General features: G+C 41.9%; 2 protein-coding genes across 2 annotated transcripts; one reads left to right on the top strand and one right to left on the bottom strand.

Moving 5' to 3' along the window:
- Nucleotides 1-4106: 4106 nt before the first annotated feature.
- Nucleotides 4107-13118, top strand: LOC143004818 (cilia- and flagella-associated protein 70-like). Its single transcript, XM_076155972.1, has 22 exons — nucleotides 4107-4130; nucleotides 4249-4428; nucleotides 4800-4949; nucleotides 5195-5289; nucleotides 5482-5575; nucleotides 5753-5875; nucleotides 5982-6050; nucleotides 6238-6329; nucleotides 6536-6596; nucleotides 6716-6898; nucleotides 7111-7242; nucleotides 7339-7464; nucleotides 8881-9014; nucleotides 9119-9234; nucleotides 9356-9505; nucleotides 9856-9992; nucleotides 10070-10222; nucleotides 10437-10598; nucleotides 10984-11073; nucleotides 11383-11484; nucleotides 11604-11651; nucleotides 11945-13118. The coding sequence occupies exons 1-22, from the start codon at nucleotides 4107-4109 to the stop codon at nucleotides 12008-12010; spliced, it is 2487 nt and encodes an 828-aa protein (XP_076012087.1). The 3' UTR covers nucleotides 12011-13118.
- Nucleotides 13119-13383: 265 nt separating this feature from the next.
- LOC143005000 (transmembrane protein 138-like) lies at nucleotides 13384-15307 on the bottom strand. Its single transcript, XM_076156226.1, has 3 exons — nucleotides 15182-15307; nucleotides 14661-14736; nucleotides 13384-13496 (listed from the first exon to the last, which is right to left on the bottom strand). Exons 1-3 carry the CDS (start codon nucleotides 15305-15307, stop codon nucleotides 13384-13386), a joined length of 315 nt encoding a protein of 104 aa, XP_076012341.1.
- Between the last annotated feature and the right edge of the window lie 618 nt (nucleotides 15308-15925).

Genomic DNA, 15925 nt, shown 5'->3' with positions numbered 1-15925 from the left:
GTAACGCCCACCTCAGTACTTCCACCCCAGCATTTGCCTCAGGGAACCACTCCCATTTGCGCAAAACAACCAGCTATGAGGTTTCTGTACTTTGAACAATTAACATCATAAAAACGAAGGAGGGAGTTGGACTTTTTTCAAATCTCGCGTACGACTGATGACACCGAAATGGTGTCATGTCATGGGTCTAAAAGCCTATTTTTCTGACATCCCAATAGATTGGAAACTCCCGAAAACAAAGTCCCATTGTTCAGAAGTTCAGTGACTGCCTGCCCGCTCCATGGCGTTGATTTAGCGTTGTGGGGTGTTGTGTTAGGGACAGTATACAAGGATTTGTCCAATTGAGGAAGGCGTCGCTGCTTTGCAAGTGGGCTGACTGCTTTCTAACCTATGAAAGCATGATGTGTTGCAAAGCCTCCCATCACACCAATGAACGACTAACCCACAACAATGTCGCTCCTTTCAATGCCATGCATGTCAGAGGCGTTCTGTTCTCTACTCCTCTACCAATGAAACTGAATTGGGACAAGCAATGTCTATGTATAAGTATCTGTGATTTTATAACGCTAGCGATTCAGTATTAATAATCATGCCCGTAGTCAAAGTCCCTTGTTTGTTGGTATTTTTAAGATACAGATTTTGACTATTACTACTATAGGTGTCAGTAGCTCCAGCTTTTAGTCCAGAGTGAAATCTCCAGAGAGAACAAGAACAACACAAGTAAGTGCCAAGAAGTTAAGTTCTAGTCAAACAACAGGAGGTAGGTGCCAAGAGGCAGAGAATTTTTTATATAAAATTACTGTATATATACAATTTTATACGTTGCAGTATATGTTGCATATTCAGACCGGTAGGGTCTGATTTTCCTGATGTTCCAAGAGACTGAGGCAACATGTTGCTTGAAGGTTAGTTGGTTATGAATCATGTTCATAAATCAATCTCTGGCACACTAAGGATGTGATGAGGGGAAGTATGGGATGAACTTGAAAGGCGTCAAGCTGATGCTGACTGAAGGTTGTACACAAGAATTGGTTGGGAAGACAAGGAAATCAGTCTTTGATAGGTTGTGCTGAAGATGCCTGATGTGACTATCCAGGCTGAAATATTTGTGATGCATGCTGATATCTGTGCTGAGACTGTACAGTAAGGACATGAAGAGTTGCGTGTCATCAGCATAGGAATGGTTAGAGAAGCAATGTGAGTAGATGACTGTCAAAAGAGTTTGGAAAATATAAATGGTCCAAACACTGAACCTTGAGGTGCCCCTCTGGACAAGCAGTGCCATTTTGACATTTCGCCCTTCATGACACCCTAAAAGACAGCTAAGCCAAGAGCCTATCCTGAGAGGTCAAGAGAGTGTGGAAAGGAGGATTTTATGGTTGATTTTGTCAAAGGCAGCTGATAGATCAAGCAGCAAGAGAACTGAGGATTAGCCAGCAGCTTTTTGCTGATCATAGTGTTTCCACCATAGACAAGAGGGCAGTTTCACTGGACTGACATTGCTTGACGCAAGACTGGTTAGGATCATGTAGGTTGTTCTCAGACAGAAAGTTTGAGACTCGATTAAAGACCGCACACTAGTATTTGACAGAGAGGAAAGGAGTGAGACAAGCCTGTTATTCTCGTGTACAGGTGTTTTGAGCAAAGGGGTGACCTGAGCATGCTGGGGTCCAGTTTACAGGTCAGATGTGACTCAGAGGGTAGACTGACATGACAAAGGTCCTGTTGGCTTGGCGAAGAACTGAGTTGGTTAGGCTCAGAGAACTGTTTACTGATGGCAGATACTTTGTCATACTTTGTCAGGGAAGGAGGCCAAGGTGTCTGCAAGTGAGCATAGTGGAGAGTGGAAGTGGTGCTGCTGACATTCTCCTGGTAGTATGTGATATTAGCAGTTTCTATCCCAGAGGTGAAATATGATAGGAGGGACTGATGCTCACAGAGATTAGTGGATTCTCTGGATATATGCCACTTCCTCTCAGCTACTCTGAGTGCTGCTTGTTGCTCTTTGATAATGTCAATGAACCATGGGCACGAACCAATCTTATAAGCAGGCCTGGAGGCCAAGGTCTGTTGAGTAAGGTTAGAGAACTGTACTGTGCCTGTAGCCTACCAAGTGCTAATACATTGAATTACCACTTCAATGTTTTCCTTAGAAACACAGTTGACAACCTCCATAAAAAGGGGTGTGTCTTTTGCTGGTGATATTCTCTCGCTATTTATTATGTGCTCTCTCTTGTTGTATGCCTGGACCTGTTGCATTGATTCTTTTCCCGAACAGCTCCTGTGAGCCCCTGCAGTGGGAACTGAGAATGCCAAATGGAGCCAAACCTATCTTTTTCCATCCTGTGCTTTTAATTTTATTTCATTGCAGCTTGTGCACCATGAAAAAACATCCTTTTTTTATTTCTCAGGGTCACGAATTGATCCAGAATTGATCCAAAATGGATTCTACGGGCGATGTATCTGAACTTTTGTAGAAAATAAACAATTTTAATGATATTAAATAATTAATATTATATTAATAATTCATTGAAAAATGTTGTTTGATATACAGTATGATTCGTCCATTTTGATATTGCAGCTTTTCAATTTATGTTTTGAATATATTGTAGAAAGCATTTGACATGACAATGAGCATAAAGTTTTGAGATTGTTTTAATTTAATGCAGAGGGGGTGGAGATACAAGAAAGAAAGAGAGAGAAAAAAATTGATTGGGACCTATGAGGGTGGTATAGGTGTAGGATACTGGCGTTTTTGGTGATGAATAATTGTGTTCTGTACCAGAGCAATATTGGTGAAGCCACGTTGTCATGGTTCTGTTAGAGAGCCAGGGTGTGTAATGGTCATGTCAATTAAGACAATGTGATGACAGCAGCTAGCCACAGGTTATGTTGAAATGACACATTGATGTAGTCGCAGATTATTAGATGACACAGTGCTAGTTCGATGATCTCTTAAGCACAGTTCGTAGAGGATGACATCATACAACAGTGCATGCAGCTTCGTAATGCATCATGGCCTGTGGGGAGAGAAAAAAAGGGGGAGACACGGGGGGGAGAAACTAAAAAGAACAAAAAGAGAAGAAAGCCACCCAACGACCCACCCCACCACCCACTCCAGCAGTCTGCCATAAAGAAACCACTTGATGTTGAAGTTTCCAGCCATGAGTCTGGCATAGCCTGTAGATCTGTAAAGTAGGAAAGGAATGGTTACCATTTGTAATCAAAGTTATCAGTGTGTCCCTTCATAGCGTATTTGATTTTCTCAAGTGAAAAAAGACAAGATAAGATAAAACTTTTTTAACTGTGCAACAGTTACAGTACAGTGGAGAATGAAACGAAAGAATCCAGGATGGCATCAGTGCTGTTGATGCGATGATCTCATAGGGTAAATACAGTTTTTACAGGATGATGTCAAACAGCAATGTAGGCTACTACCAATCGCATCATAGGCTGTGGTAAAGAGAAGGAGAGAAGAGAGAAACGAAAAAAACAAAGAGAGGACATCCCACCCAGAGACCAAACCCAACCCCGCAGTCACACAACCCTGCATCCATACATCCCGTCCTGGCCCGCCTGGGATGTAAAATAAAATGATAAAATAAAAAGGAACTGTTCCGTGTTCAGGTTTTCAGTCACTGGTCTGGCATTTCAACAGAATTTACCTTATCTGCAATGGGAATTTATCATTTTTTTGCACAAAATGAATGGCCACAGTATAGAACATTTTATAAAGATGCAGAAAAGATGGTTGTTTATCAGGAGCTGACGCACTGCGTTGTGTCGTCTGTGAACGTCATATTGGCTAATATGGGTGCCACTTCACGGTTATCTGTGAAGCTTAGGCTTTACTATCTACAGTAGAAGTCATTAGACATAAAAAATAAACTTTTTTCCCCAAAACAAATCCACATCTAAGCGCTCACACACACACACACACACACACACACAAACAGACACATATGCACACATACGCACACAAAACCTCATTTATTGCCCTGTTTAAACAAAAACATTGTTTCTGTTTTAGTTTTTATTTCAGGAGATAGCCGATCACATTGAAACTGATTCAATACTTTCCCTTCCAGAGTTTATTTTCTGGCCACATGGAAAGGCATTCAGAACCTCAGGTAGGAAACGATCGCACATTCTACTGTCTTTAACTGTATAAAACATTTAGAAAGAATATACGCTAACATTTACTGTTTAAAAATTAAATGTGAACAAGTTGCCCTTTCACCCCAATAGTTTTCACAAACCTCGGATGTGTCCACCAGTGTGGCAGATGTACCTTTGTCTGAGACTGTTTTGTCAGCCTCCAACCTGCTGAAGGTAAAAGTGGAGACGGTCTACTCAGTCCCTGAAGCCTGGATAGGGACGTCTCCCCACACTTACAGTGCTGCCCTGCAAGTCCCGATCACTGCTGAGGTTAGAGTTTTGTTTACACACATCTAGGTGCTACTTTTGTGGCAGACTGAAGGAGCAATTACATTAGCCTAGCTGGTACTTGAGGTGGTGTTGCAAAGAAAACTGATTTGCAAACAAAAAGAGTATTCAGAGCAGAGTGTCTCTGATATGAGTTTCCAGACAGAGGTTATAGTGTATCTCATATCTTTATGCAGTTTTCATTGTCAACATTTCTGGTGATTGCTGCTATTTACTTTTTATTCTGGACAATAATCCTCTCTGGCAGACAGTATTACCTTCTGGAAACATAGGGATGCACGACATCACCCTGAGCGAGATAACAATATGTGTAAAATGGATGGATCGACCAATTCTCTTCCTCTCCCTCCTAGAAAGATCAGGTGTTGCTGTTCCCTGATGGTAAGCTGAAGGCAGGGGAGCAGAAGGAGGCTGAGGGTCAACAGAGGCCACAGTTTGCCCTGCTGGTGCCTGGAACCTACCTCCATGCAGAGCCGGAGGACAGCGAGTGGACCAGCTTCAAGGTAACAGACTCTGGAATTCACAAGAAGCCCGCAATCCATATCATTAGAAAGGGATTGGTGATCTGACATCTCTTCCCCGCAAAAAAATTTGGATCTATAAAAGGGGGGCCCTGCAGGAAAACGGTTCTAAAGCGTTCACAAAGTCATATTTGTTTCAACTTTTTTCTGACTGATGTGTGTGTATTTGTATTTGTAGTAGTTGTTGTAAGTCGAAATCACATCTGATGATATGACTGGTTCTGTAGGACCCGGAGATTCAGAATGAGGAGGAGGCAATGAAGGAGAGGGTAAACTGGAACACAGCAAAATCCTGCGTCCTGGATGCAGAAGGAGCAACCAGGTCAGTTTCACACAACAATGCCATCTTCCTTCTAATTATCTATCAAGCTCCCCACAATGTCTGAAATACCATGTAAAAAGATATAAAAAATATCAAGGAATTTTCTGCAGGTCACACTCAGACCTTCATACAGTAAGATATCCATAACTATATTAAATAAAAATGAATGTTAACTTTGAATTGTGTTTTCAGGCTGCGTCAGAGGATCACTGAGTGCAGACTGTGGCCAGTGGAGATCACGAGGTTATCAACTCCACAAGCAAAAACATCAAAGACCAACAAGCCGGTAAGAATGATATTGAAGGATAGATTCAGAATTATTGCAGTGTTAACTCTGTTCTTCTAAATTTCTGAATTTGATCAGTCATGGTCTTGTCTTGATTCTTGAAAAAGTCTTGAAAAACAATACAATTTACTGTATAACAATGTGTGGGTGTGCGTTTGCATGCGCTCATGTGTCTAGCCAACCAAGGAGAACCATTGTATGGCATTCGTGGACTTGGGGCCTCTGCTCTATCCTGGTGTCAGTCGTATTCGGGGAGCATACACAGTTCAGCCCTTCTCCGAGAGCCAGCCCCTGGACAAGGTCACATACACTTTTGATAGAATTATTATACAGAAGTCATCATTTCTTGACACTGATTTTGTGTGAAGCTTAGACTTTGATATAAACAGTTCCATTGTGCCAACAGCCCAGCAGCCAGACCAGGACGGCAGACATCGAGAGTGATACTGAGCTACATGCTGACATGGACGAAAAAGTAAGTTGTCCTCACTGCACCTCTCCATGCCCTGTCAGTGCAGTCAACAACAACATCAGTGTGACATCATGGAGCCGCTGTTAAATCTGAGAAAATCAACTGTGATTCCTTCATCACCCACATGATATCTATGTTGAACTACTGTGCAATTGTGTAGCATACAAACACCTCACTCTCTTCATGACAGATGTATGAGGAGGCCGGAACCTACATTATCATCGAGGTCGCTTTGGAGAAACCGCTAGTATACAAGAGATCTCAAGAGGAGCTGGCCACAAGGTAATGTGTTTAACAAATCTCTGCTATGTGGACATCTTAGCTTGATCAGGAACTTTTGGATAACAGTCATGAACTATTAGTAAATTTTTGCATCCACTATTAACAGTGACAGATCAATGCTTCACTCAAAAGATGAACTTGTTTTGCATCCCAGTCTGTTTTCTTTGATATTCGCTTTCTGAACTGGGAGTCTCCATTTCCTGCAGGGTGAAGGAATTGGTCCCTCCCAGAACTCAACTTCCTCAACATCCCAGCAGAGCAGACAAAGCAGAGAGAGTAAATCTCACACACATGCAGACACACTCACACACATAAACATTTTTGACTGACACCAGTGGAGAAAGTTTAGCAGATTACCTCTCTTTACTGGAATGTTCTTCCAGCAGGCAGTACTGGGCTTCCATAACCAGGTAGCCAGTGTGGTGGAGCAGGTATTGGAGCAGTTTGTGGAACTATATGCAACAGGAGCTGATCCATTTCAGTCCTGCAGCCCAGAGGAAATGAAAGCTGAGCTGAATGGAGCACTCAATATCTCTGGAAGATACTTTGCCTTCAAGGAGCGGATGAAGGTCAGGATGATTCCACATTTCCTAATTCTGACTTTGTAACCAGGCAAGATACATTTAGTGAGTTGGATAACTCACAGTGTATTAAAACTTTGATTAGCATTGATCTTGTCCTTCTCTCATAGTTTCATATCTGCATGTCAAAATCAGATTTTGAGGGATTCTGCATATGTGGGGCTACATTACTGTCATGATGTGTGTGCGTGTGTGTGTAGTATTCTGTGGTGAGAATCGTGCGCAACAAGATTCAGAGAACCACACCGTTAACTGACCCTCAGGAGCTGCAAACTTTCATCAGCGAGTTCTACATCTACCTAGTGGAGGAAATGCACATAGCTCTCAACAAGGTGACACATGCACATACTGTATGCTCTCATGCATGCACGTGCACACTCATGCACAAATTTAAACATTTATTTTGACTGATTTCCTCTCCACCCCAGATTCTCTCAGATGACCTCCAGGAATCTCAAATTCGTATTCAGTTGAGTTCTTCTCAGCTCAGCCTTTTTGCCCGTGAGGCTCAGCTCATTGGACATTATCAACAGGCTGCTCAGTACTGCCAGGAGGTATAATTTGATCAAAGTACATTTTGAAATGTTTGATGGCAGGATGTTCACTGTTCATGTCATGTCATGTCAAGTCCAATTTCATTTTTTTTTCTTTTTCAGTTTAGTTTCACTAGTTTCACTAGTTTCATTAGTTGTCTATTTATCTCTACGACAACCTAGACCAGGGGTGGGCAAACTTTTTGGCTCAGGGGCCACAATGATCTGTAATTTAACAGACGGGCCGGGCCAGTAAGAGCTCACATAAATTACCTGTAAAAGCTATTGAATACATTGCCCAAATGCTCACTTCTTCAAAATCACAAAGCCCATCTTTAATTGCTCAGCTTAAGAAAAATCATCCGCCTTCCTGATTGACTCCAAAAATGAGCTAATCTACCCTCTGAGCTCTTACACTTATAGACTTAATTTAACCAGCGGACATTTGAATGGTGAAGCAGGCCCTGGTGATCAGCATCAGTTTTCTGAAGGTGCTGATGATGCTGAAGTCCCCTCGCTCGTATGCAGTTGACAAACTTTACGACTTCACTACATGATCAAGCTGCAATACCGGCTTGCACAGGGCTTCCTCATGTATAATAACAGTGGTTCCCAAAGTGGGGGGTGAGACAAGGCAAATGAATGAGGCAATACTATATACTATGTATCTCAGCAGGAGAATGACCGTCCAGATAACATTATTGCTCCATGTGTTTGTATCCTCTATTATCAGGTTTGTCTCTCTGTTTTTACTGAGACTCGTTGGCCTGGTTGTTGTTGTTGATCTGTGCTGCTTCACACACTAGTTTAGCGTTACGTTATCATTTTCCTGTTGGGCTCCCAGATTGTGGCCGAGGAGCACAGTGGAGATGTTTCCTCAGGGGCCGAAGGTGTTGCTCCGTCACTCCACAGTGGCAGCTTTATTTGCACCCGTCTCTGGTACACTGTACATTCATATCTTCATACGTAACCCATAACCGTAAAATTGCTCCCGCCAATGATCTTTGTACCACCGGACTCTCTCGCTCGTTCGACACACATGCACACACACACACCGAGACACGATACCTGCGTCTCCCTGCAGAACATTTTTTGGAACCACTGGATTATGCAAAGTAGGAAAATTACATCAAGCTCATCCTTTCCTTTTTTCACCTTATCCTGGATCTGTTTAAGCAGGCCGGTATCTTTTCCTGTTAAATTCGGCAATCAATCCACATTTGTACCAATATTTGACGCATTAAAAAGCACAACGGGCTGCATGTGGCCAGCGGGCTAAGTTGGTTTTCCATATATTAGTTATTATTATTAAAAGACAAGATATCATTTAAAGAATCCTTTCTGCAACGAGTAAATTGTAAAATTGTATTTGTCTTTCCATTTTGGTGAAGGATTATAATCAATGAAGTTAAGTATGTGATGTATGGGTTTCTGGAGTTGGTGGTGCAGGAGCCTGCTGAGCCCTCCCACTGGTATCAGTGGGGAAGTCTTTGCATGCAGACTGGAGATTACCTGAAAGCAGAGGAATGTTTCCACCATGCAGTATCCATCCAGCAGACACACCAACACAGGTCAGAAGTACTCCAATCACAGTAAAACCGTAAAAATATTTACTGAAAACCTAACTATGTAAAGCAACTCAATGTACCTATGACTGTATGTGCTCATTTCCCAGCCTATTGATGTGTGGGATCCTGGCAGCCATGTTCAAGCGTTATGAGGAAGCCCAAACCTTCCTGGAGCGAGCCACCAGTATCAAGCCAACTGGTGTGGTGGCCTGGATGCTCTTGGGTGACTAAGATGTTTTCACTCCCACTGAATGCGATTTAACCTGATAGCTTGATGCTAACACGGACCTACTGCTGATGAGAGCTAACTAACACTTGTCACAATGTGTTTGTCTATTGTCAAGGTTTATTCCATGGGAGTCAGAACGACCCTTTCAAAGTTACAAAGGCTTTTCTGGAGGCCAGCAGGCAGCTGAAGAAAGAGGGCAGGGTGAGGCAGAGAGAAAGGAAGGCACAGACAGACAAGGAGAAGGAGAAAGACGAGAAGGAAAAAGGCAAGACACAGGAGGGAAACATGCATAAGAACAAGAACACAACCTTCTGATCCGGAGCCAGACATGCCACCATTGCTGTCTACTGTACTGACTGTAGTCACTCTACTGACATTTGTGAAAGAAATTGGGACAAAACATGCTAAATGCAAAGATAAAAACATGTTACTTGACAATCAGATGAGGTAATCTCATCTGCAGCCAGAACTTAGTTAAGTTAAACATGGGTCACATGTCTTCCCTTGGCAAGAACTGTGTAAGATTCCTCCTGTCTAAGTATTAATTCAGTGTCCTTGACAGGGTGTCAATTAATTGTTTTGTTACCATTTCATCTGTTGTGTCTGTTCTCCCAGATCCACAGAGTGCAGATGAGGTCTCAGACACACATAGAACGCCTCCAGCACGAAAATTCAGATCAGATTCAGATAAGATCTCCTCGCTCATCTACAGAGAGACTGTGCAGTTTCTGCTGCAGCATTACGCCTTGCAGGTAAAAATGCACACAACTGCTGCGCCATCCTAGATTTAACTACAAATTCAAATGTGCAAATCTGTGTTTTGCATCAGATGGCAGAGTGTGCTCTGTCCCACGAGCTGCTGTGTTCAGATGGTGGTCGCAGTGGCTCCTTTCTCGTCCGTCAGGCCCACTTGCAGCTGCTGAGAGCTGACTACTGCAGTGCTGCTGCCACTCTTGAGGAGGCGATGTTTCACAGCTTCCAGGTACTCACACTGTGACTGCTGGGTTTACCACAAGCGAGGGTGAGCACAGAATAAATGTGGAGCCTGGCTGCTCGTGGCACAATTTGAAACAGCAGTACACAGGGTCTGCTTTACATTTCACTTTGGTGGTTGGCATTTTGATTTGTGAGCTTACGGAAAGTGAACTGACTACAGAGTCCTTGCTGACCTGAGGTCTGCTGTCTGCACTGAGCAGGATGCAGACGTGTGGGCTCTGAACGGTCACCTTCACTACCTGAATGGGGAGTTAAGGCAAGCCCAGCAGAGCTACGAGAGGTGCTGGGACTTCCAGCAGCAACCATCAGACACTCATCTTATCCATCTCCGCATGGGTTCCATCTACCTCCAGGCTAACAAGGTCAGCTTCACAGCTGTCTGATGAGCAGACAGCATCACACTGATTACTCAGTATCTATCTGATGACACAGAGTTGACTTGTTACAAGTCCATGTTCCCCTTCAGACTCACCAGCAGTCACAGATGAACTCATTCAGTGAGTCAGACTGAGACTACACTTAGCTGTAGCTGATGAATAGATAGGATAGATAGACTTGAAGTTAGAAATAAAAGCAGACTAATACTACAAGGAGGAGCTCATTTACAGCCTTGCTGATATTGTTTGGAATGTTTTAATCCATTCAAAGTGCTGATTCAGTCATAATAGTCATAATACGCTACTTAATGTTTGACATTGTGTGAAGATTTGTAGTTCTCATTTTCTCTTTCTTGTTATAAACTTTCAGTTTGAGCAAGCCAAAGCTGTTTACCTGCGGGCATGCCAGCACTGGCCAACGTGTGGGACTTGGCTGGGCCTGGGTATCGCCTGTTACCGGGTAATTCTAAACCTGCATCCCACTCACAGACCAATCAGACAGCACAGCAGGCTTTTGTGGGCCACTGCTAAGTTCTTGTTCTTTTTGGTGCCCATAGTCGATCAGGTAGTGAACATACTCAGTGATTTTTGTTTGGTTACTTTCCATTTTATTCTTCTTCTTCTACCACAGATTTAAAACACATTTTCGCACTGTTCAGAGGATGTTTTAACACAGACAGCCTGTAACTGTCTTACTTAAATTAATTGCGTGTGTGTGTGTGTGTGTGTGTGTGTGTGTGTGTGTGTGTGTGTGTGTGTGTGTGTGTAGCTGGAGGAGTTTGGTGAAGCTGAGGATGCCCTGACAGAGGCGAACCATCTGAACAAAATGAATGCAGAGGTGTGGGGTTACCTGTCTCTCATCTGCCTCAAGGTGAGTGATGATGATGATGATGCAGGTACATTGGCCTTCATCCAAAACACAAGCCCAGCGGCCTGAACCCACATTGTGATGTCCATGTTTTTTGTGATTTCTTCCTTTCTTCTTTTCAGTGCGGCAGACAAGCAGAAGCAGAGCAGACATATAGATATGCAACAAGGGTGAGCTGGACTGGTTTTTATCAGGGTGACTTTAAAGACGGATAGGGACACTGTGACCCACAAAATGGAACGTTTCTTCTAAATAATTAGAAACCTCCAGCAAATACAAAGCTCTTCTGCTTCAGTCCTAACAAAGTTGTTTGCTTAGATTATTTTCACATGTAGGCACCGAGTTGTTTTAAACCTAAGAGAATAGTGTTTACAGAAGGTTTCTAGTGTTTCTCTCCTGTTTTGAATGCTTGTGTCTGATGTTGTCAGCTAAAATATTTTGTTTTTTCTTCTTGTTTCTACAGCTGAATTTGCAGGAGTCACTCCTCCGTGAAATCAAAAAGCTGCAGGGCCCAGCCGGGAGCTGGTGATCGGTTCATCCATTTTTGAGCTGGAAATGTACTGGGTGGTTGTGGTACTATCAGTGGCTAAGATCAGGAACTATAAAGCCACTGTTGTCCATTGTTGTCAATTTCCAGAAACTGAAACCTTCTGTTACGGAACAAGGAAACAACACAAGCAGTTCCTCATCATGTGTTCAAGATACCCCACTGGTTGATTTTATTGTACAAAAACAGAAATATAAACTTATGTCACACAAATACAAAGAAATTTCAAAAATCCCATTATGATGCCATTTACAGTATGGCTGCAACTCTGCTCCACTTGACTGGGCATGATTTAGTTTACTATATATCAAGAAGCCTATATCATCCATTGATGGCATCCTGGTTTGAAGATAAATCAAAGTGGGGCTGATCTACCATTTTGGTGCAGATTTACATGGACTCCTGAGTTGTAACTTTGAGATTAAGCGTTCACTTATTTGCATTTTATTTCTCTGCCTGAGATTCTTGATCTTGAACTATGCAAAATACTCTTTTGTATTTACTGACGTAAAGCTGAGAGTGCCTGGTGTTGTTGATGTAATCTTGACGATTGTCAGCGAAAGCCCCTGTGTACAAGAAAATGCAGTCTCAAACAGGAGGCAAGGAGGAAGTATCTGTAGCTGATTTCCAGTATATACAGTACATATTTCAATAATGCTCCATGGCAGGCAATTTTCAGGCAGTTCTGCCTCAGTATGAAGCACAGATCAGAATCTGATGGCCAATAAGTAGTCAAGTAATGACAAAGATAAACACTGGTCAGTGCAAACAGGATAAACAAAACTCAAAGCAACATGAATCATCTATGTTTTGTTTTTAAAAAAATCCAGCACATTATTAACAATCAAGTATTACAGTATTATGTAATACAAACAAGAACATGTGGTCATGTCCTCTCATTGTAATCGCCAAAGCAGCAAAAACAAGCTCAGGATGTTCACACCATTCTAAAGTGCCTCAATATATTTTGGCACAAACCTCCCTCACATGGAAAGGAATTTTATGTGGAATATAATTTGGCTACAGTAGCAAAGATTTATGGTGCATGTGTTGCATTATATAACATTTTGGCCTACGTGTAGTTCCATAATCATCAAGAATTTTCAGAAACATTTGATTCATTTTTAATTATGTATGTCTTTGAAATGCAGTAGCAATTAAAGATGAATTCTGATTGAAATACTACATGCTAAAATTTCTGTTGCATACATGTGAATTGAATTTACTGAGAAATATGAAGAGACCAATATTAACACGCTGGATGCATTTTGAAACACTACACTATAGTATACACACAGTTGTGGCAAAATTCCATTATCTCATTGTCCTCACTTGTTCTACCTTCTGTGGTGAGCTCACTGTCTGACCTGAGCAAAGACTTCTCTCAGCCATGGTGAATCCTCATACAGGCGAGGGTCACCTAGATACTCTGACGTCCGCTTGTAGAAGTAGTAGTACAAAACAGATGCTGTGAATGGGAAAACACCTTTAGTTTTAACTTACACTGAGAACCAGAAAGAAGGATTCCATTCTTTCAATTTTCCAATTAGATAAATGGTGCATTGTAATTCTCAAAATTATTTCCATACCATAGTAAAATAAGTTGTTGTAGAAGCAGGTAAAACATTTACCAAACTAATCAAGTGATTCTTGGCCAGCTGCAAACAGATATATGAGCAAAAACCTGGCCAAGATTCATGATGGAAAATGGTTCTTCTCAAGACGCAAGACGTTCATAATTTCCCAATGAGTTATTCCAACAGTTTATTTGATGAATAGTAGGTGAGTCAGTAAACAATACCAATTGACATCGCTACCCTGTAAAGTTTGGCATCCCACAGGGTTGTGTATTGGGCCCAATACTCTTTTCAATTTTTATATACTCCGCAATATAAATTGTAGGTTTGCCATAGATTTTCATTCTTATGTGGATGAAACTCAATTGTATGTTTCCATAAATTCGAATTATCACTCTTGGAGCTCCAACCTGGAGTCCTGCCAACAGTCCCATCTGATGCTCCACCACGGTTAAGAACCTGTGCGTAACATTTGACGAGGACCCAACATTCAGCAGCCATATTAACAATATGAGGGTATAAGGGTTGCAAATTTCCATTTCCAAAATATTACCAGAGTCAGACTTTTCCTATCATTTGTTTTCCAGCTCCGTGGCTCCTCAACTGTCTCAACGCTAGACGGTGTCTCGCCCAGAGTGACACAGAGTGTGTCAAGTTGCAGGGCTCTGTGGATCCTTCTGCCATCTGCTTACATGCTCCAGGAGAGACACTCTCACTAATAGGATTACATTGTATTGCATTGTGCTTGTATCATTCTCTCTCTCTTTTTCTCACTCTCTGTCTCTCCCTTGTCTCTGTCTTAGATGTTTTTCCTTATCCATGACTGTTTGTGTTTACTGCTTTGTATGTTTTATTGTACTTTTGTATAATCCCACTAAAAATTCCTAGTACACACCCGGCAGTTTGTGGTTTGGGAATCTATCTTGGAATTGCCTCTTCCGAGGTTTCTTCGTTTTTTCCTTCGTTTTAGAGGACACAGTGTGATCTGAAGTGCACTGTGCAATATGATGAAAACATTTAGCTGAGATGAAATTAATTCTATCATGTGATCTTACCAGTTCGTTGGAAGACAAAGAGCACCTGAAGTCCGTCTGTCCAAATAAATCTGTTAGAATTCATCCAGCGTAGATTCTATGGAGATCATAAAGGAAACATTTAAAGGTCACTTGTGTTCATTTTCATTAACCGTCAGAAGATCAGGAATTATGCCAAATACTGTAATTTACACTTTTAGTATGTATATAGTTTTACAACATGCAAAATAACTCATCAACACAAAAAAATCAACAGGACAAGACAATTTGATGGCATTTTAATGGTAAAAGCCACAGATGCATAAGATGTTGTGTTCAATGGTCTTCAAAAATTGTTTGTTTGTTTTTGTTAGTAGGTTTTGTACCTTCATTGAGGTCCATCTTTGAAGAAACACTTGTAATTATTATAATCAATTAAAGAAATGTCCCAACACATTCATCCATTACAATTTTAGCTTTGATGCCTGCCTATGCTGAAAGGCTTTGTGACATCACTTTGAGATTTTGGTATATTTTTTCATATGAGTTGTGCGAGTACTCACCATAAGCCAAGAATGGAGTATGATACTGAAGGTCAAATAGAGAGCAGAGAGTATTAGCAGAGCTCTAAATCTCTCTAACAATATGGCCACCAGGCCAATTCTGAACACGTAGGTGTTGAACAGCATCAACAGAATGATGATGAGATTAAAGAGGATGGCAATGTCCTGGATACTAGAGAAGAGAAGAGAAGAGAAGAGAAGAGATGAGAAGAGAAGAGAAGAGAAGAGAAGAGAAGAGCAGAGGAGAGGAGAGGAGAGGAGAGGACAGAACAGAAGAGGAGTGAGGATAACAGAAGAGAAACCGATTTCATTTACAAACTTGGGTCAAATATAACACCTGGCTCCTGAAATAGCATCAGTACCAAGTAGTCGGGAGGAAATCTTGCTTACATGAAAAGAATTAGCTGGACAGCAGGTTCAGTCCTCAGCAGCTCACTGAAGGAGTTCACAAACAGGTCAAAGGAGAGCAGGAACAGCTGAATCAGTAACACCAGGGCATAGTTGCTGGTTTGGAGAGTCTCCAGCCCGAAGGCTTGTTGCCCGGGCGGACTGTGGTGCCACGCTGGATCCAAGGCTGCACTGTACTCACACACTACATAGAAACATTAATCCGCACACTGTTGCAGATTGTCTTTTTAATCTTAAAGAGACGTTCATGGGTTCTCTGTATCCATGTTGAACTGCAGATGCAGGTAAAGAGCAAATGCCTTGCAAGTGCGGATAAAAAAACAAATGGGGTTAAAA

This window comes from Genypterus blacodes, unplaced genomic scaffold (genome assembly GCF_046128005.1).
Source record: "Genypterus blacodes isolate CSIRO-AG114 ecotype Tasmania unplaced genomic scaffold, CSIRO-AGI_Gbla_v1 ptg000067l_1, whole genome shotgun sequence".
NCBI classification, from domain to species: domain Eukaryota; kingdom Metazoa; phylum Chordata; class Actinopteri; order Ophidiiformes; family Ophidiidae; genus Genypterus; species Genypterus blacodes.
This window is presented reverse-complemented; position numbering and strand designations above follow the sequence as displayed.